Source organism: Elephas maximus, chromosome 11 (genome assembly GCF_024166365.1).
Source record: "Elephas maximus indicus isolate mEleMax1 chromosome 11, mEleMax1 primary haplotype, whole genome shotgun sequence".
Taxonomy (NCBI): domain Eukaryota; kingdom Metazoa; phylum Chordata; class Mammalia; order Proboscidea; family Elephantidae; genus Elephas; species Elephas maximus.
This window is the reverse complement of record NC_064829.1, coordinates 95,457,784-95,483,772: the sequence shown is the minus strand read 5'-3', so window position 1 is coordinate 95,483,772 and position 25,989 is coordinate 95,457,784. Positions and strand designations below refer to the sequence as shown.

The 25,989-nt window shown below is 42.6% G+C and overlaps 2 protein-coding genes across 2 annotated transcripts in view; both read left to right on the top strand.

Annotated features, from left to right (window-relative positions):
* The first annotated feature begins 21,026 nt into the window (after positions 1-21,026).
* LOC126086044 (zinc finger protein 350-like) overlaps positions 21,027-25,989 on the top strand; it is a 60,611-nt gene continuing 55,648 nt past the window's right edge. The window contains exon 1 of the mRNA XM_049902050.1: positions 21,027-21,108. The gene's annotated coding sequence lies outside the window, so the exon portion shown is untranslated. The remainder of the gene's footprint in view (positions 21,109-25,989) is intronic.
* LOC126086054 (zinc finger protein 613-like) overlaps positions 21,027-25,989 on the top strand; it is a 29,463-nt gene continuing 24,500 nt past the window's right edge. Inside the window, exons 1-2 of the mRNA XM_049902090.1 lie at positions 21,027-21,108; positions 23,485-23,693. Coding sequence (XP_049758047.1) covers positions 23,679-23,693 — 15 coding nt within the window. The 5' untranslated portion in view covers positions 21,027-21,108; positions 23,485-23,678. The remainder of the gene's footprint in view (positions 21,109-23,484; positions 23,694-25,989) is intronic.

Here is a 25,989-nt window from a genome sequence, read left to right as displayed (position 1 = left end):
CTACCTTTCTCTTAACAGCTGCGAGTTTAACTATTGTACCAGCAGGGTTCTCATACTTACAATTAGCCGTTTGTTATAACCAGAGTGGATACAAACGAAGAGACCTCAGGCGTGATCTGGGAGAGGTCACAACTTGACACTCCCGTTGTCTCCAGGGATGTCCGCCTTCTCCCATGCATGGATGTTCTCAGCAGCCTAGGAAGCCTTGAACTTCTTTTTCTTATCCTTTTGATGGCTTAATTTTATAGTCGTGATTTGGGCCTCATTGCATATGCATCATCGATTGAAAAAGTGAGTATGCATGCACATCCCCTCGACTCTCCAGGCTAGTTAACAGGTATACATGTGTAGCTCAGTCATTTCAACACATTCGAAGGCGTTGCCTGACCATTGTAAAAAACAAGGGCACCTTGATTGCTGGAAAATTCCAAGGGCTATCTTTTAAGGGAGGAGCCCTGGTAATGCAGTGGTTAAGCAATCTGCTGCTAACTGAAAGGTTGGTGGTTTGAACGCACCAGCTGCTCCATGAGATAAAGATGTGGCAATCTGCTTCAATAACGATTACAGCCTTGAAAATCCTGTGGCATGGTTCTACTCTGTCCAATAGTGTTGCTCTCAGTTGGAATGGACTTAATGGCAATGGGTTTACTTATTTATTTTTAATCTTTTAAGGGACCAAAGACAAAAGCCAGATAGATTTCCTAGTCCCACACTAATTCTAATCCTTAGTTCATTGTAAATATTACCACTGTACTTACTTCAGTCCTCAGGAAACTTTTGCAATTCGAAAGCTCTAAATGTTAGAATGATTGAAACCTGGGTGTTCATCTTTTAATATACATGTTCTCTGAACACGATCTTATTCTGTTCTCTGTCCTTAGATTATAGTTAAATACTAAAGTTTTCCAAATTGTTACTTCCAGTCAAGGTTTATTCAGCTTTCAGATTTCTTCATTTCTGTACTTGGAGGTGTAATAACCATCTTGAAGCTGATATGCCTCAGAATATTCTCTTGAATATTCCATAAATTAGTGCTATTCCTCATCTCATAAAAAGACACTACTACCCTATGGCTCAAGTGAAATACTTAACACCTACCCTTTATTCCTCACTCTATTTAGCACCTCCAGCAACAATGAAGTCATTAGTGAGCCTTCTCTTCCTTCCAAATGTATCCTCATTTCCTTCATCCCTTGCTAGCCTCTCATAAAAACCACTTTTCAAAATCTGCTACTACTTTCTTTGTGGCTTTCCCTGCCTTTCTTCAGTTGTTTATCAAACTAGAATGTAGGCTCTGTAAACATAAAGAATATGTTTGTGAATCCCCAAATCTCTACTTTCTAGGTATGAAAATTATTTTTCCCCATATGTAACATTTTGCATTTTTTACATACTCAACATGCCTGGTGAATAGTTGTCTTTCACTAAGGATTTGTTGAGGGAATGAATCTGTCTTCGCTAATTGGGATCAGGAGGCCTTACAACCTCTGTGGACTGCGGGTCAGAGTGACTTGCTCATATTTTACATTCTCTACATGTTTCGCAAAGACTTATTTAAAAAGCAGCCAAATCTGTATTCATTCATTATGTATTGTTTAACCTTGTTTCTACACTAACTGCTTTTACAGTTTGGGTTCTTTATATTATTGTATTTCTCTCAGCGTGCAAGGAACATTAAGCATGGTGTATTATTTAAAATCGTATGAGAGAGAGGGTTGTCACTAAAGATCCACCTTACAGCAATGTATGTTTTTTATAAATGGCTTCATTCTAAGTCAAGACTATGGAAGGATTCATTGTTCTCTTCTTTCCTAGAAATCCAGAAAGTTGATGATTATCTGCCTGGGCAACAGCAAAATGAAAGCAGGGTTGACAGCATGGAACAGTGCTGTGAACATAATGCACTGGAAAATACTGTTCGTTGGCACAAAAATCATATTCCTTTAAGGGAAAATCATGCTATGTTTGACTTACATGAAAAAGCTGTGAAATCAAATTTAACTTTACCGACAGTTGACCAGAGCAGAAGCGATGAAATAAAGAACTAATGGAGGCGGAGCCAAGATGGCGGACTAGGCAGACGCTACCTCGGATCCCTCTTACAACAAAGACACGGAAAAACAAGTGAATCGATCACATACATAACAATCTACGAACCCTGAACAACAAACACAGATTTAGAGACGGAGAACGAACTAATACGGGGAAGCAGCGATTGTTTCCAGAGCCTGGAGCCAGCATACCAGTCAGGTACGGCACAAGCACAGAGACCTGCTCCACCCCCCTGAACTAACCCCGGGAGGGGGACTAGCCGGTTCCACGGGCGGCGTGGGACGCAGCCGTTAGGAGAAGTCCCCGGGAGGCAGTGACTGATCTTGGAGCAGAAAGAGTAGCATCCGAGCCGGGGAACCGTCCCACAGGGATTTGGACTGCACGCAGGTACGCCATAAACACGGAGAGTTGCTCCACCCCCTGAACTAACCCCGGGAAGGTGACCATCCGGGTCGCGCGGGCGGCGTGGGACGCAGCCGGTAGGAGAAGTCCCCGGGAGGCAGCGACTGGTATTGGAGCGGGGAGAACAGCGTTCCAGCCGGGACACTCGGTCGCGGCACAAGCACGGGGAGCTACTCCACCCATCTGAACTAACCCTGGGAGGGGGCCTACCTGGTTCACGGGGGCGGCACGGCCACGCGGCTGGAGGGACGAGAAGTCCCCGGGAGGCAGCGACTGATTTTGGAGTCGAGAGTGCACCGTCCCAGTAGGGGAGCCTTGACGCTGGGCGTGGGGCTGGAAGCGGAGGATCTGACCGTGACTCCAGCGGGCCAGACCCCCCGGGGGCAATCTCCACACAGACAGCACACATAGGCGACGCGCCCGCGGGAATCTCAGATATAAGAGTCATTCCAAGCAAGACAAGCAACTCTGGCTATATTCTGAGGTGCTACTCTCCTATCTCTCTGTTCCCTCCCCCACCCTCCCCAGGCGGCTTCATTAACATCTGAATAGCCTGAGCCAGAGGGAGAACTCTGATAGGGATCTGACTGCAGTTTTTTTTTAGCGGATTTTCTGGAAAAACTAGTTTCCCAGTGATGGCTCGGAGACAACAATCCATATCAAACCACTTAAAGAAGCAGACCGTGACAGCTTCTCCAACTCCCCAAACAAAAGAATCAAAATCTTTCCCAAATGAAGATACAATTTTGGAATTATCAGATACAGAATATAAAAAACTAATTTACAGAATGCTTAATGATATCACAAATGAAATTAGGATATCTGCAGAAAAAGCCAAGGAACACACTGATAAAACTGTTGAAGAACTCAAAAAGATTATTCAAGAACATACTGGAAAAATTAATAAGTTGCAAGAATCCATAGAGAGACAACATGTAGAAATCCAAAAGATTAACAATAAAATAACAGAATTAGACAACACACTAGGAAGTCAGAGGAGCAGACTCGAGCAATTAGAATGCAGACTGGGACATCTGGAGGACCAGGGAATCAACACCAACATAGCTGAAAAAAAATCAGATAAAAGAATTAAAAAAAATGAAGAAACCCTAAGAATTATGTGGGACTCTATCAAGAAGGATAACCTGCGGGTGATTGGAGTCCCAGAACAGGGAGGGGGGACAGAAAACACAGAGAAAATAGTTGAAGAACTTCTGACAGAAAACTTCCCTGACATCATGAAAGACGAAAGGATATCTATCCAAGATGCTCATCGAACCCCATTTAAGATTGATCCAAAAAGAAAAACACCAAGACATATTATCATCAAACTCACCAAAACCAAAGATAAACAGAAAATTTTAAAAGCAGCCAGGGAGAAAAGAAAGGTTTCCTTCAAGGGAGAATCAATAAGAATATGTTCTGACTACTCAGCAGAAACCATGCAGGCAAGAAGGGAATGGGACGACATATACAGAACACTGAAGGAGAAGAACTGCCAACCAAGGATCATATATCCAGCAAAACTCTCTCTGAAATATGAAGGCGAAATTAAGATATTTACAGACAAACACAAGTTTAGAGAATTTGCAAAAACCAAACCAAAGCTACAAGAAATACTAAAGGATATTGTTTGGTCAGAGAACCAATAATATCAGATATCAGCACAACACAAGGTCACAAAACAGAACGTCCTGATATCAACTCAAATAGGGAAATCACAAAAACAAACAAATTAAGATTAATTAAAAAAAAAATACACATAACAGGGAATCATGGAAGTCAATAGGTAAAAGATCACAATAATCAAAAAGAGGGACTAAATACAGGAGGCATTGAACTGCCATATGGAGAGTGATACAAGGCGATATAGAACAATACAAGTTAGGTTTTTACTTAGAAAAATAGGGGTATATAATGAGGTAACCACAAAAAGGTATAACAACTCTATAACTCAAGACAAAAACCAAGAAAAACGTAACGACTCAACTAACATAAAGTCAAACACTATGAAAGTGAGGATCTCACAATTTACTAAGAAAAACGCCTCAGCACAAAAAAGTATGTGGAAAAATGAAATTGTCAACAACACACATAAAAAGGCATCAAAATGACAGCACTAAAAACTTATTTATCTATAATTACCCTGAATGTAAATGGACTAAATGCACCAATAAAGAGACAGAGAGTCACAGACTGGATAAAGAAACACGATCCATCTATATGCTGCCTACAAGAGACACACCTTAGACTTAGAGACACAAACAAACTAAAACTCAAAGGATGGAAAAAAGTATATCAAGCAAACAATAAGCAAAAAAGAAGAGGAGTAGCAATATTAATTTCTGACAAAATAGACTTTAGACTTAAATCCACCACAAAGGATAAAGAAGGACACTATATAATGATAAAAGGGACAATTGATCAGGAAGACATAACCATATTAAATATTTACGCACCCAATGACAGGGCTGCAAGATATATAAATCAAATTTTAACAGAACTGAAAAGCGAGATAGATACCTCCACAATTATAGTAGGAGACTTCAACACACCCCTTTCGGAGAAGGACAGGACATCCAGTAAGAAGCTCAACAGAGACACGGAAGATCTAATTACAACAATCAACCAACTTGACCTCATTGACTTATACAGAACTCTCCACCCAACTGCTGCAAAATATACTTTTTTTTCTAGCGCACATGGAACATTCTCTAGAATAGACCACATATTAGGTCATAAAACAAACCTTTGCAGAGTCCAAAACATCGAAATATTACAAAGCATCTTCTCAGACCACAAGGCAATAAAACTAGAGATCAACAACAGAAGAACGAGGGAAAAGAAATCAAATACTTGGAAAATGAACAATACCCTCCTGAAAAAAGACTGGGTTATAGAAGACATCAAGGAGGGAATAAGGAAATTCATAGAAAGCAACGAGAATGAAAATACTTCCTATCAAAACCTCTGGGACACAGCAAAAGCAGTGCTCAGAGGCCAATTTATATCAATAAATGCACACATACAAAAAGAAGAAAGAGCCAAAATCAGAGAACTGTCCCTACAACTTGAACAAATAGAAAGTGAGCAACAAAAGAATCCATCAGGCACCAGAAGAAAACAAATAATAAAAATTAGAGCTGAACTAAATGAATTAGAGAACAGAAAAACAATTGAAAGAATTAACAAAGCCAAAAGCTGGTTCTTTGAAAAAATTAACAAAATTGATAAACCATTGGCTAGACTGACTAAAGAAATACAGGAAAGGAAACAAATAACCCGAATAAGAAATGAGAAGGACCACATCACAACAGAACCAAATGAAATTAAAAGAATCATTTCTGATTATTATGAAAAATTGTACTCTAACAAATTTGAAAACCTAGAAGAAATGGATGAATTCCTTGAAAAACACTACCTACCTAAACTAACACATTCAGAAGCAGAACAACTAAATAGACCCATAACAAAAAAAGAGATTGAAACGGTAATCAAAAAACTCCCAACAAAAAAAAGTCCTGGCCCGGACGGCTTCACTGCAGAGTTCTACCAAATTTTCAGAGAAGAGTTAACACCACTACTACTAAAGGTATTCCAAAGCATAGAAAATGACGGAATACTACCCAACTCATTCTATGAAGCCACCATCTCCCTGATACCAAAACCAGGTAAAGACATTACAAAAAAAGAAAATTATAGACCTATATCCCTCATGAACATTGATGCAAAAATCCTCAACAAAATTCTAGCCAATAGAATCCAACAACACATCAAAAAAATAATTCACCCTGATCAAGTGGGATTTATACCAGGTATGCAAGGCTGGTTTAATATCAGAAAAACCATTAATGTAATCCATCACATAAATAAAACAAAAGACAAAAACCACATGATCTTATCAATTGATGCAGAAAAGGCATTTGACAAAGTCCAACACCCATTTATGATAAAAACTCTTACCAAAATAGGAATTGAAGGAAAATTCCTCAACATAATAAAGGGCATCTATGCAAAGCCAACAGCCAATATCACTCTAAATGGAGAGAACCTGAAAGCATTTCCCTTGAGAACGGGAACCAGACAAGGATGCCCTTTATCACCGCTCTTATTCAACATCGTGTTGGAAGTCTTAGCCAGGGCAATCAGGCTAGACAAAGAAATAAAAGGTATCCGGATTGGCAAGGAAGAAGTAAAGTTATCACTATTTGCAGATGACATGATTATATACACAGAAAACCCTAAGGAATCCTCCAGAAAACTACTGAAACTAATAGAAGAGTTTGGCAGAGTCTCAGGTTATAAAATAAACATACAAAAATCACTTGGATTCCTCTACATCAACAAAAAGAACACCGAAGAGGAAATAACCAAATCAATACCATTCACGGTAGCCCCCAAGAAGATAAGATACTTAGGAATAAATCTTACCAAGGATGTAAAAGACCTATACAAAGAAAACTACAAAGCTCTACTACAAGAAATTCAAAAGGACATACTTAAGTGGAAAAACATACCTTGCTCATGGATAGGAAGACTTAACATAGTAAAAATGTCTATTCTACCAAAAGCCATCTATACATTTAACGCACTTCCGATCCAAATTCCAATGTCATATTTTAAGGGGATAGAGAAACAAATCACCAATTTCATATGGAAGGGAAAGAAGCCCCGGATAAGCAAAGCACTACTGAAAAAGAAGAAGAAAGTGGGAGGCCTCACCTTACCTGACTTCAGAACCTATTATACAGCCACAGTAGTCAAAACAGCCTGGTATTGGTACAACAACAGACACATAGACCAATGGAACAGAATTGAGAACCCAGACATAGATCCATCCACGTATGAGCAGCTGATATTTGACAAAGGACCAGTGTCAATTAACTGGGGAAAAGACAGCCTTTTTAACAAATGGTGCTGGCATAACTGGATATCCATTTGCAAAAAAATGAAACAGGACCCATACCTCACACCATGCACAAAAACTAACTCCAAGTGGATCAAAGACCTAAACATAAAGACTAAAACGATAAAGATCATGGAAGAAAAAATTGGGACAACCCTAGGAGCCCTAATACAAGGTATAAACAGAATACAAAACATTACCAAAAATGATGAAGAGAAACCCGATAACTGGGAGCTCCTAAAAATCAAACACCTATGCTCATCTAAAGACTTCACCAAAAGAGTAAAAAGACCACCTACAGATTGGGAAAGAATTTTCAGCTATGACATCTCCGACCAGCGCCTGATCTCTAAAATCTACATGATTCTGTCAAAACTCAACCACAAAAAGACAAACAACCCAATCAAGAAGTGGGCAAAGGATATGAACACACATTTCTCTAAAGAAGATATTCAGGCAGCCAACAGATACATGAGAAAATGCTCTCGATCATTAGCCATTAGAGAAATGCAAATTAAAACTACGATGAGATTCCATCTCACACCAGCAAGGCTGGCATTAATCCAAAAAACACAAAATAATAAATGTTGGAGAGGCTGCGGAGAGATTGGAACTCTCATACACTGCTGGTGGGAATGTAAAATGGTACAACCACTTTGGAAATCTATCTGGCGTTATCTTAAACAGTTAGAAATAGAACTACCATACAACCCAGAAATCCCACTCCTCGGAATATACCCTAGAGATACAAGAGCCTTCATACAAACAGATATATGCACACCCATGTTTATTGCAGCTCTGTTTACAATAGCAAAAAGTTGGAAGCAACCAAGGTGTCCATCAACGGATGAATGGGTAAATAAATTGTGGTATATTCACACAATGGAATACTACGCATCGATAAAGAACAGTGACGAATCTCTGAAACATTTCATAACATGGAGGAACCTGGAAGGCATTATGCTGAGCAAAATGAGTCAGAGGCAAAAGGACAAATACTGTATAAGACCACTATTATAAGATCTTGAGAAATAGTAAACCTGAGAAGAACACATACTTTTGTGGTTACGAGGGGGGGAGGGAGGGAGGGTGGGAGAGGGTTTTTTTATTGATTAATCAGTAGATAAGAACTGCTTTAGGTGAAGGGAAAGACAACACTCAATACATGGAAGGTCAGCTCAATTGGACTGGACCAAAAGCAAAGAAGTTTCCGGGATAAAATGAATGCTTCAAAGCTCAGCGGAGCAAGCGCGGGGGTCTGGGGAACATGGTTTGCGGGGACTTCTAAGTCAATTGGCAAAATAATTCTATTATGAAATCATTCTGCATCCCACTTTGAAATGTGGCGTCTGGGGTCTTAAATGCTAACAAGCAGCCATCTAAGATGCAGCAATTGGTCTCAACCCACCTGGAGCAAAGGAAAATGAAGAACACCAAGCCCACATGACAACTAAGAGCCCAAGAGACAGAAAGGGCCACATGAACAAGAGACCTACATCATCCTGAGACCAGAAGAACTAGTTGGTGCCCGGCCACAATCGATGACTGCCCTGACAGGGAGCTCAGCAGAGGACCCCTGAGGGAGCAGGAGAGCAGTGGGATGCAGACCCCAAATTCTCATAAGAAGACCAAACTTAATGGTCTGACTGAGACTGGAGGAATCCCGGCGGCCATGCTCTCCAGACCTTCTGTTGACACAGGACAGGAACCATCCCTGAAGACAACTCATCAGACATGAAAGGGACTGGTCAGCGGGTGGGAGAGAGACGCTGATGAAGAGTGAGCTAATTATATCAGGTGTACACTTGAGATTGTGTTGGCAACTCTTGTCTGGAGGGGGGATGGGAGGATAGAGAGAGAGGGAAGCCGGCAAAATTGTCAAGAAAGGAGAGACTGAAAGGGCTGACTCAAGACGGGGAGAGTAAGTGGGAGTAGGGAGTGAGATGTATGTAAACTTATATGTGACAGACTGATTGGATTTGTAAACGTTCACTTGAAGCTTAATAAAAGTTATTATAAAAAAAAAAAAAAGATAATTTAAAAAATGTTATAAACTGTAAGCCAATAAATTCAACAACTTAGATAAAACAGGTAAATTACTTAAGAGACACAAATTATCAATTCTGACTCAAGAAGCAATAGATATGTAAATACTCGCAAACTTTTTTTAACTAATTCATAATTTAAAACCTTCCCACAGAGAAAACACAGGTTCAGGTGGCTTCGATGATTAATTCTATTAAATATTTATAGAAGAGATAATCCAAATGATACACAAACTCAGGAAAATAAAGGAGGAAACACTCCCCAGTGTTTGTGTACAGGTCTTTGTGTCAATACCGCCTTGTATTTCTCTTAGATAATTTCCTAAGAAAGAATTTCTGCATCATATGCTAAGTGAATATTTAACTTTATAAGAACCTTCCAAACTGTTTCCCAGAGTGGTTGTACCTTTTTATACCCCCACCAGCCGTATATGAGAGCTCCAGTTACTCTAAATCCCAAGACATGGCAATATCATTCATTAATTTTAACCACAATAATGGGTATGTGGTATCTCATTGTGGGTTTTAATTTGCATTTTTCTAATGGCTAACATTGAACATCTCTTTATGTGCTTATTTTCCATTTGTATACCTTCTTTTCTGAAATGTTCATTAAAATATTTTGCCCATGTTAAAAAAAAAAAAAAAAAAAAAAAGAACTAATGGAGATGAGAAAACCCCTCTCCATGCTGACCAGGAGCAATTCCCTGAGAGTCAAAAATCCAACAGCACTGACTTCCAAATCATTAGGCGTCAGAAAACTCACAAAATAGACAAAGCGCATGTATGTAGTGAATGTGGGAAAGCCTTCCTCAGGAAGTCTTTTCTCGCTGAGCATCAGGTCATTTATACAGGGGAGGAACCCTATAAATGCAGCCCATGTGAAGAAACCTTCTTTAAAAAGTTCAAGCTCAGTGAACATTATCACACAGCTCATAAAGAACAAAAACCTTATAAATGCACAAAATGTGACAAAGCCTATCTCCATAAATCACACCTCAATAAACATCAGAAAGCTCATATGGCAGAGAAACCATATACATGCCGTGAATGTGGAAAAGGCTCTGTACAGAAGACACATTTCACTATTCATCAGCGAATTCATACTGGAGAGAAACCCTATATATGCAATGAGTGTGAGAAAGGCTTCAACCAGAAGGGAAATTTCATTGTTCATCAACGAATTCACACTGGAGAGAAACCCTTCGTAGGCAGTGCTTGTGGAAAAGGCTTCATACAGAAGAGAGATCTTACTGTTCATCAGAGAACTCATACTGGAGAGAAACCTTATATGTGTGGTGAATGTGGAAAAGGATTCATCTGCAAAAGAGATCTCACTATTCATCAGGTAAGTCACACTAGAGAAAAACCCTATATTTGCAGTGCGTGTGGAAAAGGCTTCATCCATAGAAGAGATCTCACTGTTCATCAGAGAATTCATGCTGGTGAGAAACCCTATGTATGTGGTGAATGTGGTAAAGCCATCAGTCCAAAGCCATGGCTCATGGAACATCAGAAAAGTCACCCAGGAATGACTTCTTTGTATGCAATGAATGTGGAAAATCTTACTCTCTAAAGTCAAGTCTCATCAGACATCAGAAAATTCACACCGGCGAGGAACCCTTTAAATGTGGTCAATGTGAGAAAGCCTTTGACAAGAAGCCAAAGCTCACTGAACATCAAAGATCTCATACAGGAGAGACTCTGTATAGCTGCAGTGAGTGTGAAAAAACTTTTGCCTCCATGTCTTGCCTTTTTTTCACATAAAACAATACACACTGGAAAGAAATGTGTAGATTCAATTGAGGTGGAAGACCCTTCCACAGCGAGTCACATCAAATCACATACCACTGATCTCAAGCAGGATAAAAGCCCTGTTAATACAGTGACTATGGAGATGCCTTCTGTGGCAGCTGAGACATCAGTAAACACCTCTGAATCTCTAACAAATAGGAATATAGTCCTTGAGGGACAACCTTTTGCCAGATGTGAACCCACAGAAGATAATGGAGAGTTTGTACAGGAGAGAAATCTTATGAATACAGAGAATGTGGTAGAGCCTTCAGTGATCAATTACCTCATATTTTATGTCACATAAAACAAACAGTCACTGGTGAAGTGGGTTGAGCAAAAATTTCTGTCTTTTATATGAATTATATGAATGCAGAGACCGAGAATGACTGATACACTCATCCTACATAAATATGTGCTTTCATATCATGACATAATGTTAACACAAACACATACACTTCAATTGTTCTATTGTGCCAATTAATTGAGTGAAAGTGTGAGTTAGTTTCAGTGGAGGAAATAAAGACTGAATTTCAAAAACAGAAAAGATTATCAGTGTTTTGAATGTTGCTATAAATGAAAAAAGCCATAAGAGGTAGTTGGTTGCAAAAGGGCAATATTGGATTGGTGGGATTTGAAGCACATATAGATCAGTTTCCCCAGGTCAGTGTGAAGGAACAATTGAAGACCAGAATGTGTACCTTCAATTTTACAACTTTCTATCATGCAGAAGGACCTAAAAAACAGTAATGTTACACTGCGTTTATTCATTAATGTAACAAATATTTGTCACATACTGCCTTTGTGCCTGGCCATGTTTCCAGGAACTAAGGATACAGGGGGGAATAAAGACAAGCTTATGCGTTGGGAAGAGAACATTTTGTTATTTGGATTATATTTAAGTGGAATCTTGACGCTCCAGCTAATCTAGTCGGAGGATGATGCAACGTCTGCATTAGGTGAAAGAGACATGGGGTAATTGGTACAAGGGGTTTAGTTAGGATTTTTAGGAGTTAGAAAATCCTAAAAATTTCTTATGACAATTTCCTGTCAAATCTAGTTGCCATTGAGTTGATTCCCACTCATGGTGACCCCGTGTGTGTGAGGGTAGAACACTGCTGCTCAGGATTTTACATGGCTGACTTTGCGGAAGTAAATCACCGGGCCTTTCTTTTGAGACGCCTCTGGGTGGACTCGAACCTGCAGTCTTTCAGGTTAGCAGCCAAGTGTGTTAACCATTGTCATTACACACAGATTCTTGGAGTAAGGACTCTTTTTAATAGTACTTAACCTTTAACCCTTGTAGGAAATTTTTCATTTTTTTTTTCCAGTGCCCATGTCTTATCTCCTCAAGGAAATTATAGATTCATTGGTAGTTTTTTTGTTTTTGTTTTCCCGTTGTGGTGAAATCAGTTCCTCTGTGCGTGGCCTTTGTCCTTAGATTTTTTTAAAAAACAGCTTGAGAGATTTTTTTTCCTCTAAGCCCTGAGGAGGTCTTACTTTTGCCCTAGTTTTTTCAGAAGCAACTTGGCTGGAGGAAGGGGGTTCCTTGCATTGTTTTCTACCCCAAAAAGGATTGTTACTTATTTCCGTTTTCAATTGACATTTTCTGGGTAAGCTGTAAACAAGTTGATGGTTTGATAGTTTTGTCTAGTGTTGCCTGGTTATGATTAACAAGACCTGAGTTGATTGACATCTCATGGTAATTGAGGATTTGTTGAACTCTGGTATTGTGAGGGAGGCCCCACCTTGCAAATGATGAGAATCAGGATATATATATATATATATATTTTATATATATATATAGCTAAAATGGAGAGGTATGGGAGAGACCTTCTGGATGCCAGAAGAGATGCTGGCTATGAGCTAGGATGGCAGAGAAAAAGCCATGTGACAGCTGTGTGGTCCCAAAGTTGCTACACTGACTGAGCTTGTCCAATTAGTAGAGCTATCGATGGCAGAAAGGTCAGCAGTGGAGAGGCCTGATGTCAGAAGAGCTTGACTACAGAGAGCATCTGGTAGTGCTGATCATGCTGGCTATGATCTAGGCAAGTTAGCAGCAGAGAGGCTGATGGCAGAAAGGCTGATAGGGGAGAGATGATGGCTGAGAGGCTCCATGTAGAGAGGAAGTAAGATCATAGCAAGCTGCTACAATGGCTGTAAGCTGGGCCACTTAGCAGCAGAGAGGCCAATGACAAACAGGCTGGTGGAGAGGCCTAACGCCAGGGAGGACCTAAGAGAGCTGAGCGGGCTGCTACAATGGCTCTGTGGTGGGTTATTTAGTGGTGGAGTGGCCAATGGCGGGTAGCCAGATTGCAGAGAGGCCCAACAGTGGACAGCTGTTTCTAAAAGAGCAGCCAAACAGTTCCCTGCTTATGCATTTCTCGGTGGGTACCTCAAATACCTCTTTGCCATCCGAAACTCAGCCATAGGGCCTCTTCTGAGCCCACAGGTTGTGCCCTTTGACTTGTGCACAAGGGCTAGGGATGAGAGAGAGAGAGAAGGGGCTGGCTGATCTGAAGTGCCAGGAGGTGGGTGGACTCTCAAGCCCATGACTGGTACCCATTGTCCTAGCCCACAGGGGCTAGGGTTGAGCTGACCAGATCGTGACCAAATATTAGAGAGACCTGATATCGTGAACTGATGTAAATTGCTGTAATTTGATGGCCTTGCTGGGCTGGACTTTGCTTATGGATGTAGATGCTCAAAGTTCCATCTGGAACAGAAGATTCTTCAGATCAAGGAACATATTTGTCTCCTCAGAGTACTGGTTTTGCAGGAACAGGCAATTTAGACACTGGCTGTGTAAAATGGAGGAGAAAAAGGCACAATTTCGTGGATGAGCTTACACTCAAAATGAGGAGGACAAGGGAGAATTCCCACTGAATAGATCTTCTTTTCCTTTAAGATCTTGGGAAGAGAGGGTGGGGAAACATGCTGACAGGATGTGAGTGTTGATTGTTAACAGACTTAATTGTAATTGTAAAAAGCAATAACTGTGAAAGATTGGACTAAGGAGGGTGTGATGCTGAACGAGATTACAGTGGTTAAACCTATAGGCCCTTAAAGTTTTTGCTGTGCTGGTACCTCATGAGGCTCAGAGAAGGGAATAATCTTCTCTCAGTAAAATTTTATCAGACACCAGAAAGGGTGAAGCCGAGACAAATTTGAGAGAACCTGACGGGATGCTCCTGAGTAACTTCACCCTGAGGACTATCTGCCCTACAGAAGAACTAATAGTTAATGACTGGGGCTGGTAAAATGATTCGGAGAGGGAAGTTATCCTCCAAGTATGAAAGGGCCAATGGCTAGAGAAGCCACAGGTGGGCTACAGTGCGACGGGTTGCTATTAAATGGCCTTTCTCACCATAGTCTTGTAACTCCCACCAAATGACTGGGTGGGACTATGCAAATGATTGCTTGTGACCCCCCCCCAAGGGATTGGATAGCTTGTTAATAGCGCAAATAAGGTGCATGTCACCCTTGTGGAGGCGGAACTATCCAAATAAAATGTATGCAGCCCTAATGAGGGGATTGGTGAGTTTTGCCAGACAGAGGGCCTCATTACCACGAAGGAAGAAGAGATGGGTTAGAGTGTGTCCTTTGGGCCCTGGGTCCTTGCCCGGAGAACCTCCTATACCCAGGAGGCAGAGCTGTAACACAGGAGATGGCACAAGATGGCGAGAAGTGGCAGCAAGTACACCACAGAATCAGCAGCAACAGAACCAGGAGACCAGCAGAAGACAGGCATTGGGCTTCCCAGCCTCCACAGCAATGGAACTGAGTGCCTTCGGGCAGAAGGCTTGCTGATGGAAAGGGTGCCTCTGGGCACTTGTTGGCTTTGCTAGGCTGAAGCTTACTGGTGGAGTGGGGTGACCCCAGGCCAGTTATTGTTGGAGCTAAAGAGCATTATAACACTTGAGCAGGGCAGAGGCTGAGGAGGGATCAAAACGCTGTGGGCCAGAGAGGGGCCTGCCTGCCGACTGAGCTGAGAAGCTGTGCTGGCCAACTAACTGTATCCTGAGTTGTCCCTGATCCTGAATTGTAACCTGTTACTACCTCATAATCATGAATTTTGTCTGTGAGTTCTCTGTGGCCATTGCAATGAATTATTGAATCTAGTAGATGGACAGTGCTGAAGGAGGGACAGCAGGTACAGGAATTGGTAAGCAGTTTGGAGAGAAGAGGTACGTCTGACCTTCACCTCATAGCAATCAGCCATGGGCTGTTAATGCTGATAATGATCCTCATTTCCCCTCGTGAAGTTAGAGGGCCTCTGAAGCCAGCACACCATTTTTATACTTACTATATGGAATTCGGTCTTCCTCATTCATTGTCCAGCTTTCACATGCAGATGAGGTGATTCAAAATACCATGGCTTGGGTTAGGCAAACATTAGTCCTCAAAGTGACATCTTTGCTTTTGAACACTTTAAAAAAGTCTTTTGCAGCAGATTTACCCAATGCAATATGTTATTTGATTTCTTGACTGCTGCTTCCATGAGCATTGACCATGGATCCAAGAAAAATGAAATCCTTGACAGCTTCAGTGTTTATCATGATGTTGCTTATTGGTCCAGTTGTGAGGATTTTTGGCTTCTTTATGTTGCAGTGCAATCCATATTGAAGGCTGAAGAAGAATTGATGTCTTTGAGTTATGATGTTGGCAAAAAATATTGAATATAACACAGACTGCCAGAAGAACAAACAAATCTGTCTTGGAAGAAGCACAGCCAGAGTGTTCCTTAGAAGCGGGGATAGTGAGACTTTGTCTCCCATACTTTCGACATGTTATCAGGAGGAACCAGTAGCTGAAGAAGGGCATCATGCTTTGTGAAGTAGAAGGTCAGTGAAAAAGAAGACCCTCAAGGAGATGGATTGACACAGTGACTGCAATAATGGGCTCAAGCATAACAAAAATTGTAAGGATGGCGCAGGACCAGACAGTGTTTCGTTCTGTTGTACATAGGGTCTCTATGAGTCACAACCGACTTGACGGCACTTAATGGTATACGGGATTAAGGAAATGAACTCTGGATTGAAGAAGACTATTTAAGAGCCCCATTCACAGCAAAGTGAGAAGAAATGATGAAGATCAGAGAAATAACAGTCTCTATTCAGCAGGGCACATAGAACCTGGGATCTTTGAAATGGTGCTAATATCAAGGTTGACATAAGGGCTCACATCCAGAAAAACCCAAAAGGATTTGACCTCTCATCTCCTATACACTGTTCCATTCTTGGAGTCCCTGGGTGGCAGAAATGTTTAACCACTGGAATACTTACAGAAAGATTGGTGGTTCAAACATAAAACCAGAGGTGCCTCAAAAGACAGTCCTGGCAATCTGCTTCTGAAAGGTCGAAGCCTTGAAAACCCTACAGAGCATTTCTACTCTGTACACATGGAGTTGCCATGAGTCAGAATTGATTCTACAACAACAACCTCCATTCGCAGAGACTAAGGTTTTTGCTTTGCATTTTATTCTACTTATTCTGGGGATCCATCTCCTTTTCTGTTCTTCCATCTCTCTTTTCAGTTATTGAATCTCTCAAATGTCACATGAAGATGTTTCTGGAGGACAATTCCACACAGCCTTCCAATGGCTCACGATGACAAAACAGTCTTCAATTAGTTCCTGGGATCATTCATTCATTTTCCAAATAAATATGTAATGAGTTATTTTTCTGTGTGCTGGGTAATATAAAATCATGTAAAACAGTGCTCTCCAATATAATTTTCTGGGATGACGGGAATGATGGAGGTTTCTCTCAGTATACACGTTCCAGCCATAGAAGGAGCAAGAATGCCTTGCTCATTGTTCTGTCCAGTTTGGTAGGCAGTAGTCAAAGATGGCTACTGGACATGTGAACTAAGGAACTGAATTTTTAATATTAAATTGTCACAAATTTTTAATATCAAGTTATTTATAATCTACTTGAGTATAAATACAAAAACTATCAAGGAATTTAAAATAATGTGGGGATAAATAGTTGTGGTGTAGCATAAGGATTTGTCTAAATACATGAGGGATAAGAATGAGGATCAGCACACAGCTGGTTCCTGTGAGATGGAGGCCAGACAAACCTTGGCTATCCAACTTCACCATTTCTGACACCAGCTTTTCCATCTGTGGCACTCCCTACTTCTCTGCTGCGTTTGCTAATCCATTGCAATGGCCACACGCAACTCACAAACCATACTGACAGTTATGTGTTTATTAGAGAGGTAATAGGCTACAGCTCAGGATCAGGATCAACTTGAAAGTAAAACAATATAAACAGGATGGAGTTGGTCAGTTGGGACAATTTTCTCGCAGGTTAACCGTTGGAGCAAAAATGCTCCCTGCTAATGCACTTCTCAATGAAGACCTCGAAAAGTTCTGCACTTTTGGAGCCTCTCTGCTTTAGGGCCTCTCCTGAGCCTACGCCTGTAACACTGAAGACAGAGAGAATCCCAGAAAGGGGCTCAAAAAAACCAAAACACAAACCCGTCGCTGTCTAATCAATTTCGACTCATACTGACTGCATAGGACAGAGTAGAACTGCCCCCATAGGGTTTACAAGGAGTGGCTGGTGAATTCGAACTGCTGACCTTTGCTTAGCAGCCATAGCTCTTAACCACTACGCCACCAGGAGGTCCATCAGAGAAATGGCAAAAGCACCCCAGAGTTGAGTGGCAGAGAAACAGCAGCAGCAGTATGAGTGGCAGGAACCATAAAACCGGTAGACATTGATGGCGGGTGAGTCAGTCCATGGAGCATAGTTGGGCACCCAAATTAACAGGAAACAGCCACAGGCCAAGGCTGTGCAGGCAGATGCCCAAGCAAAACAAACTGCATTGTGGAACCAAGCTGGGCTGCCTTTGGCAACATCACATGTCACAGCTCTGCTGAGAGCTATAACTGACGCTGAGAGGGAGCCAGTCCTGAAGGCCCAGAGGAGGCCAAGAGGAGACTTACCTGATAGGGATTAGAGGAAACCTGTCCTATGGGGGCTAAGAAGAGGCCTGTCTTGAGGGCCAGAGGAAGCCTGTCCTGAGGTGGTGGAGAAAGGCCTGACTTGACAGGACCCAGAGACCTTTCCTGAGGGGGCCAAGATGCGGCCAGTCCAGAGCTCATACACACATTGAAAAGAGCCTGCTTGCTTGCACAGCTGAGAGAGCTGTCCTGGTTGGCAGCTGTCCTACATTGATGAAGGGAGGGATGTTCTGCCCAGCTTGTCTACATGCTTCCTAATCTTGATCCGTAGTTGTTCCTGTTACTTCCCTAAAAAACTATGAGTTCTGTGTGGCCATTCCAACAAATTATCCCTGCCAGCAGAGAACTATATTGTGGATGGAATGGGTGGTGTCAAAATGGTAAAGAAGTTGCTTCATGAGAACCATCTTTGTGCTCATCTGATTCTTATGCCTTGGGAAGTTACGTGAGTCCATATGCTAGATGACCCCAAGTCAGATCTTTCCATTCCCTGAACTGATCAACCAGGGTCCCAGGATATGCTGAACAGTCCTGTTGTAAAAGTGGTGTGGGGGCAGTGTCTGACCTCCTCCAGCTTCACAAGGGAGGAGAATCAACAGCCCAAGCCTGGTTCCTATGAGGCACAGGTCAGGCATGCCTCCACTTTCTGCCAGCTTTACCAATTCTGACACCAACTGTCCTGCCCACGGCACTCTCTACTTCTCTGCTGGGTTTGATAATTCATTGCGATGGCCACATGGAACTCACAGACAATACTCAGGATTATGGGGTTTATTAGGACAATAACAGGTTACAATTCATGTTCAGGAATGCTCAGGATACAGTTCTTCCATCAGGAAAGCCTTTTCCCAGCCATGCTCGTCAGCACACCTCGCTGGTCCTCACCCTCTGCCCTGCTCAGGTAAGTGTTAAAAAGCCCCTGCCAGTAAGTTCCCAAAGGCACCCCAGGCACTCAGCTTTCTCAGTCTGTGGGCAGGGAAACCCACTGTGCAGTCTCCTGCTACTGCTTCTTGCTGTCTTCAAGGTTACAGCTCATTCTCTTTTAGTCTTCTGGTTTCAGGAGCTCCTCAGTATGGATCTCATGGGTTCAAAAGACAAGCTCTCTGCTCCTGGGTGTCCCTCCTTGGTAGTGGTAGGATCCTCTCTCTCCAGCCTCTGGGATGCCTCACCTCAAGCCCAGTGGGATATCAAAATGGACCCATCCTTAGGTGGGCCACAATTGCCCTATTTGCACAGCCACACCCAATCACTTGGGTGGGAGTTATAACACCATGGTGAGAAAAGCCACACAAAAAGGTGATCCATACCACCTCACCTGCCCTGAGCCCTGTGCACCAGGTGCTGAACTCATCTCTTAAAGGTTGGCATCCCAAGTGAAGGAATTCCAGTGCGCACCTATACCTGGTACACACAACCTCTGTTCCCACAGCCAAGATCCCTGTGGCCTCAGTGAAGATCATCCTTCACCCTTCACCTTTCTCCACCTGTCAGTGGAAGCTTGCATGTTTCTATGATGCTGAACATGTTTCATTCATGCAACCTTACTAAGACAGACTAGGAAGAAAGGCCTGGCAATCTACTTGTCTTAGTGGCCTCAACATTAGTGGCCTTTCCCCTATGCCCTACTCTAAATATAACCTTTTTTTTTTTATCCCACCTGCTCTTTTGCACTGTCTGTGAATGCCACTCTCATACAATTCCAGTTTCTCCAAGCCTTTTTCTGTCCCTAAAGCCACTTTCTAAAAACTGTTCAGTTAGAATATTTCCGTGGTGCTCAGGTTACCAGCCGTTTGCCTTTTACCTTTCCAAGAGCACGTCTGTGCTGTAGTTTGTTCCCCAAATTTTTTTCTTTTTTTAAACAATACGTTTTAAATAAGGCTGTTTTTTTTCTGCCTCACCCGCTAAAAATAATTTGATCGGCTCCATTATTTTCCTGTAAAGCCTGAACCACTAAAAATCTATCCATTTTTTGTAAGGGTCGAGAAGACAGGGAATCGGACAGTATTGCTGGCTTTTTCGTTTTTCTGGCCTTCCCTAGCTACCGGCACGAAGGATGTCCCCTTTTGCTCTGTACGGCGGGTATTCAAATATGGCTGCCTCGAGAGCCAAGACAAGCTGGGCGCAGACATATTAACTCGTGATGCAATGCCGGAAATACCGTTATACTCGCTCCTGCAAAAGCTCCAGGTCCTCGCCGGCCTCCGTAGGTTGACAGATTTTTTTTTTTTTTTTTTTTTTTTTTTTTTTTTGTGCGAGGCGTAGAGACGTAGGATCCGTTTACGGAAGTATTGCAACTTTTAGGAACTTCTGGTGATTCAGGAGAAAAACGGATCGTTGTGTGTTTCTGTCCTTGAAACAGGACGAAGTAGGTGTGTGGACGTGGTGTCATGAGGACTTGCAAGCTCCTGAGGGGAGCGTCGTGGTGGAGGTGCTTGAAGGAAAGTAGGTGTGAGTTCGGTGTATTTGGGGTCAGACATGGGACGAACGCTTTAGTACAGTGAGTAAGGCTGTCCGGACTGTTAGGGTAAGGGGACTTTGCAGATCACTCTGCTTGTAAGTGGTGGAGGTGGATATATACGATGCAAGCAGTGTCTGTTTCGGGTTCGGAATTTAATATAGAGTTCAGTGGATTTGGAGCTAGGGGATGAGCATCGTAGGGGATGTCTGGTCTAGGTTTCGCTTATTAAGGGCGTGAGGGTCGTCTGTGTCGTTGGTACAGAGGATTGTGAGGACGGAACTTTGGAAGTCCAGGACCCTAGGAACCTTGGCTTCTGAAACAGAAGGCGGTATATTCCCCGGACAGTGGTTTGAAAGCCTTGATTTTGATAATCATATATTTTCTCTTCTCATCCAGTAGTGGGATAACTGTTGTCTGAAGGACTACTCTACCGCGCTGCCCATCGGTGTAGGGCTACTTTCGCACTGAAAAAGTAGAGGTGAGTCCTTGTGTGTGAGACCTTGTAACCCATAAACTTCACGTACATGCACACTTTCCGCTTTGCTGATATGAATTGAATTGTATCCCCCAAAAGTAACTTTTGTAAATCCTAACCTTTATGCCCTTGGTTATAACCCTGTTTGGAAATGGGTTGTTTTGTTATGTTAATGAGGGAAGATTAATGTAGGATATTTTTGAGTCAATCTTCTTTAAAATATAAAGAAATTAAGCAAGAAAGTTAGTAAGCAAAGCTGGGGAAATATAGCTACCAGACTACTTGGAGATCTCCAAGGAACCAAGAAACAGAAGCTGAAGAGACAAGGACCTTCCCCAGAAATGACCCAGACAGAAAGCCTTCCCCTAGAGCCAAGCGCCCTGAATTAGGACTTAGGGCAGTGGTTAAGAGCTTGGCTGCTATCCAACAGGTTGACTGCTTGAATCCACCAGCCACTCTTTGGAAACCCTATGGGGCAGTTCTGTTCTGTCCTATAGGGTCACTACAAGTTGGAATCAACTGGAGGGCAATGGGTTTTTACCCTTCCTAAACTTAAGAACCTAAATTTTGTTTGTTAAAGCCACCCACTTGTGGTATTTCTGTTTTAGCAGCACTAGTTAATTAAGACATAATTTGGTACCATTAAATGGGGGTACTGCTGTAACAAGTACCTACAATGTGGAAAAAGTTTGGAATTTGGTGATGGGTGGAGGCTGAAAGAGTTTTAAGGTGCCTTTAAGAGACTTATAAAAATGGAGTGGTGGTGGCATCTGACCTCCTGTTAACTTCACCAGGGGGAGAGACAATCTTCATCAGCATCAGCCCAAAGCTGATTCCTCTGAGGCAGAGCTGAGACATGCCTCCTGTCTCGCCATCTTTACCAGTTCTGACCCTAATCGTCCCTCCCATGGTACTACTTCTCTACTGAGTTTGGTAAATCTTTGCAGTGGCCACACAAAACTCACAGACCATGCTCACTGTTACTGGGTTTATTAGGGAAGTAACAGGTTACAATTCAGGAACTCAGGATACAGTTCTTTGATCAGGACAGCCTCTTCTCAGTCAGGCCTCTCTGGCCCTGGGCCTATCCATCCCTCAACCCCTCAGCCCTTCGGGGTTGTGACCAGACAGGCCTCTGCCTTCCTTGGGCAAGTGTTACAAAGCGCTTTAGAGCCTCTGATAAGGGCCAGTATGTACGCCACCCTGCCAGGAAACCTCCTACCTGAAAGAGTTCTCCTGCTGTGGGTCAGTTCCCACACTGTCTAACACCAGTCTCCTGGTTCTGCCCCATTTCTCTGGATCCAAGGATGTACTTCACTGCCATCTCTTCTTTCTTGGTAGTAATGAGGTCCTCCCTCTGCTCTGGGATTGGCTCTCTTTTAAGCCCAGCAAGTTACAAAACTAACCAATCTCCTAGTTAGGGTTCGATACATCTTATTTATATGGTCCCACCCACACCAGGATGCCGTTCACCTTACTGCATTATTATCAATAGCTGCCTAATCCCCTTGGTGGGGTACAAGTACCTTATTTGCATAGTACCCCTCAATCATTTGGTGGGAATTAAAACTGCACGGTCAGAAAGACCACATAAAAGTGATCTATCTCACCACGTTGGGTTACTACAAATAATACTGCTTTAAATGTTTTGGTATATGTCTTGTGGTTCAAATGTGCACTCATTATGTGGGGATATAAACCTCAGACTTAAATTGTTACTTCTGAATGTATATATAACTTCAGCCTAATAGATGATGCCTAAGTGTGTTCTGGAGACCCTGGTGGCATAGTGGTTAAGAGCTATGCTGGCTTAGTAAAAGGTCGGCCATTTGAATCTACCAGGCGCTCACTGGAAACCATATGGAGCAGTTCTACTCTGTCCTATAGGGTCACTATGAGTCGGAATCAATTCAACAGCAATGGGTAAAGTGTGTTCTAAAGTGGTTTTAGAACTTTATAGTTTCTCCAGCAGAGTACTCTTCATTTTATAGTTCATGCTTTATACAGCATGTTTAAAATATGTTTCTAGACCCTAATGTAAACTTACCTTCTTAAGGCTTCATTGATTTGTTATTCTCACTGAGGGTCACACTTAACCACGAATTGATAGTCTTGCATGTTGTGAGGTAGGGATCAAGCTTATTTTTTTTCTTTCACATGCATATCTGATTGTCCAGGCATCATTTTTTGAGAAGACATCTCTTACCTATATGTTTGCAAATTCTGAATCTTAGGTTTTATTGCCCTGGGTGTAAAATATTCCCCAACGAAAGGGACAGTAAACAATATTGAGGGCCTTGTGTTAAGAAGAGTGCCAGAAGCAGTGACAGCACCTGGGCCTGGAGGTAGTGTACCACTCACATTGAATTTTCCCTTCAGCCTACAGGTCCTGACTCCACAGCAGCAAGAGAACCACTTGAAGGAAGGAGGAAGAGGTTGCAGGATTTGGGTATTATCATTCTGGGGACACCCTTCACAGGAGACTGAAATTTCCAAACAGAAATTAGAGCTGATCCAGAAAACACAAAGACAGACCTTCCCAGTTGCTGGCAGTGTCCCAAGAACAAAAGAAAATGGTCAAGGCCCAGGTGACTTTTATTTTATTTTATGCTTTTCTTTGTTCCCTGATGGGTTTGTAGAGGCCTGTAAAATATCAGTGCAGTTCATCCGAAAAGTATTAATTTGGAAAAGTAGAAGCTGGAGAGAAGTAAATTTAGACTCCAACTTCTAAATCAGGCAGTGTAGATCAGGAATATATTGTTTGTGCGGTGACATTAAAGTATTGATGTTGAACATAACATGTGACTGGGGGATCCGACTCAATGGCACTGGGTTTACTGGGTGGGGATTCCTTGGGTTACATTAGCTGTCAACTTGCATTTAATATTTCTCTGGCTAACAAAAGAGATTCATTGTAATTTAAATGCTATGTTCGGTTTTTGAAGACAAAGTAGATCATTTCCTTGAGAGACTTCCATGTTCCATGAAACTTTTTCCTGAGTAAGTTTCAGTGATGTTTCTTCCTGGGGGTGATGTGGTGGTCAGTGTCCAGTAGAGCAGCATTCTCATAGATGCAAGTAATATGGGACTAGTAGTAATTTTTTTAGTAATAGTAGTATAAAAATGATGGGTGGATTCCAACCTCCTCTAACTTCAGGGGTAGGACAGAGAGTCACTGTCATCATCAACCCAAATCTGATTCTTATGAAGTGGAGGTTAAACATACCCGTACCTTCCAACCTTTTTACCAGTTCTAACACCAGCCGTCCCTCCTATGGTGCTCTCTACTTCTTTACTGAGTTTGATAATTCCTGTTTGTAATGGCCACACAGAACTCACAGACCATACAGTTAGGAGGTTTATTAGGGAAGCAACATGTTATTACTCAGGATTATAATCAACAGGCTACAACTTGGGATCAGTATTAGGAAGCATGTACGCAAAGTCTCCATTCTTAGTGCAGGACAACTCTGTCTGTCTTCTCTCAGCCATGTAGGGCTCCTCTTGACCCCCTGAAGACAGGCACCTCTGGGACCCCTGAGAGCAGGCTCCTCTCGACGCTCTTCGTGCAAGTTCCTCTTGGTCGCTGTAAAAATGGTGTCGGGGCAGTGTCTGACCTCCTCTAACTTCACAAAGGGGATAGAGAATCAAGATTAACAGCCCAAGGCTGAGTCTTATGAGGCAGAGGTCAGACATGCCTTCTCCCTCCACCATTTTTACCAACTCTGACACCAACCATCACTCCCACAGCAGTCTCTGCTCTGCTGAGTTTGACAATTCATTGCAGTGCCTATACAGAACTCACAGACCATACTCATGATTATGGGGTTTATTAGGGAGGTAACAGCTTACAATTCAGGCTAGGAGCACTTAAGGTACAGGTCTTCCATTAGGACAGACTTCCGAGCCGTGCTCATAGGCACACCTCTCCCTGGCCCTCAGTCTCTGCACAAAGGCATTCAGCTTTCTCATTACATGGGCTGGGAAGCCCACTGCACCATCCACTGTGAGTCTCTCCTGCTAGTCTCTCCTTGGTGTTGGTGGACTCTCTTTCCCGCCTCTAGGGTGGCTCATTTCAAGCTCGGCGGAATCATAAAACTGAACAATCCCCTTGGTGGCCCACAATTACTCTATCACACAGTCCCGCCCAATCACTTGAGTGGGAGTTACAAGACGTGGCTAGACTGGTGATCTGCAGCACTGCAGTCCCTTGAGGACAGGCTCCTAGGAGCCCCATCAGGACAAGCTCCTTCTCTTGGCTCTTGCCTTGGCCTCTGAGCTGCTCAGTCAAGTGTTACAAAGCTCTATAACACAGACAGTAAGTGCCCAGAGGCACCTCACTCCACCAGCAAGTCTCGTGCCAGAAGACAATCCTGCCCACTTTAGCCACCATTTGGCATACCCACTGTAGCCACTTCACACCATGACCCAGCAAGCCCACCGCTCCTGCTGATGCCAGTCTCCTAGTTCTGACAGTATTTCTCTGCCACTGGACTCTGCTGTGCTTGTCGCTGCTTCTCTCCCTCTTGTGCCTTCTCTGGTGTTCTGGCTTGCTGTCTCCTGGGTCTAGCAGGTTCTTAGCACAGGAAACCCAGGTCAAAAAGAAATGCTCCACTCCCACCTCTTGTTGGTACTGAGGTCCCCTCTTTCACTCCTGAGATGAGTTCATATTAAACCTAGTGGGATGGCAAAACTGACCAAAAGGGTTCCAAACACTTTATTTGCATATTTCCACCCCTACAGTTGTTCCATGTACCTTATTTGCATTATTAGCAGGCTGTCCAATCCCTTTGGTGGACCACAAGCACCTTTTTTGCATAGCCGCACCCAACCATTGTATAGGAGTCACAAAGACTGTGGCTAGAAGGGCCATGTTAAGTAATT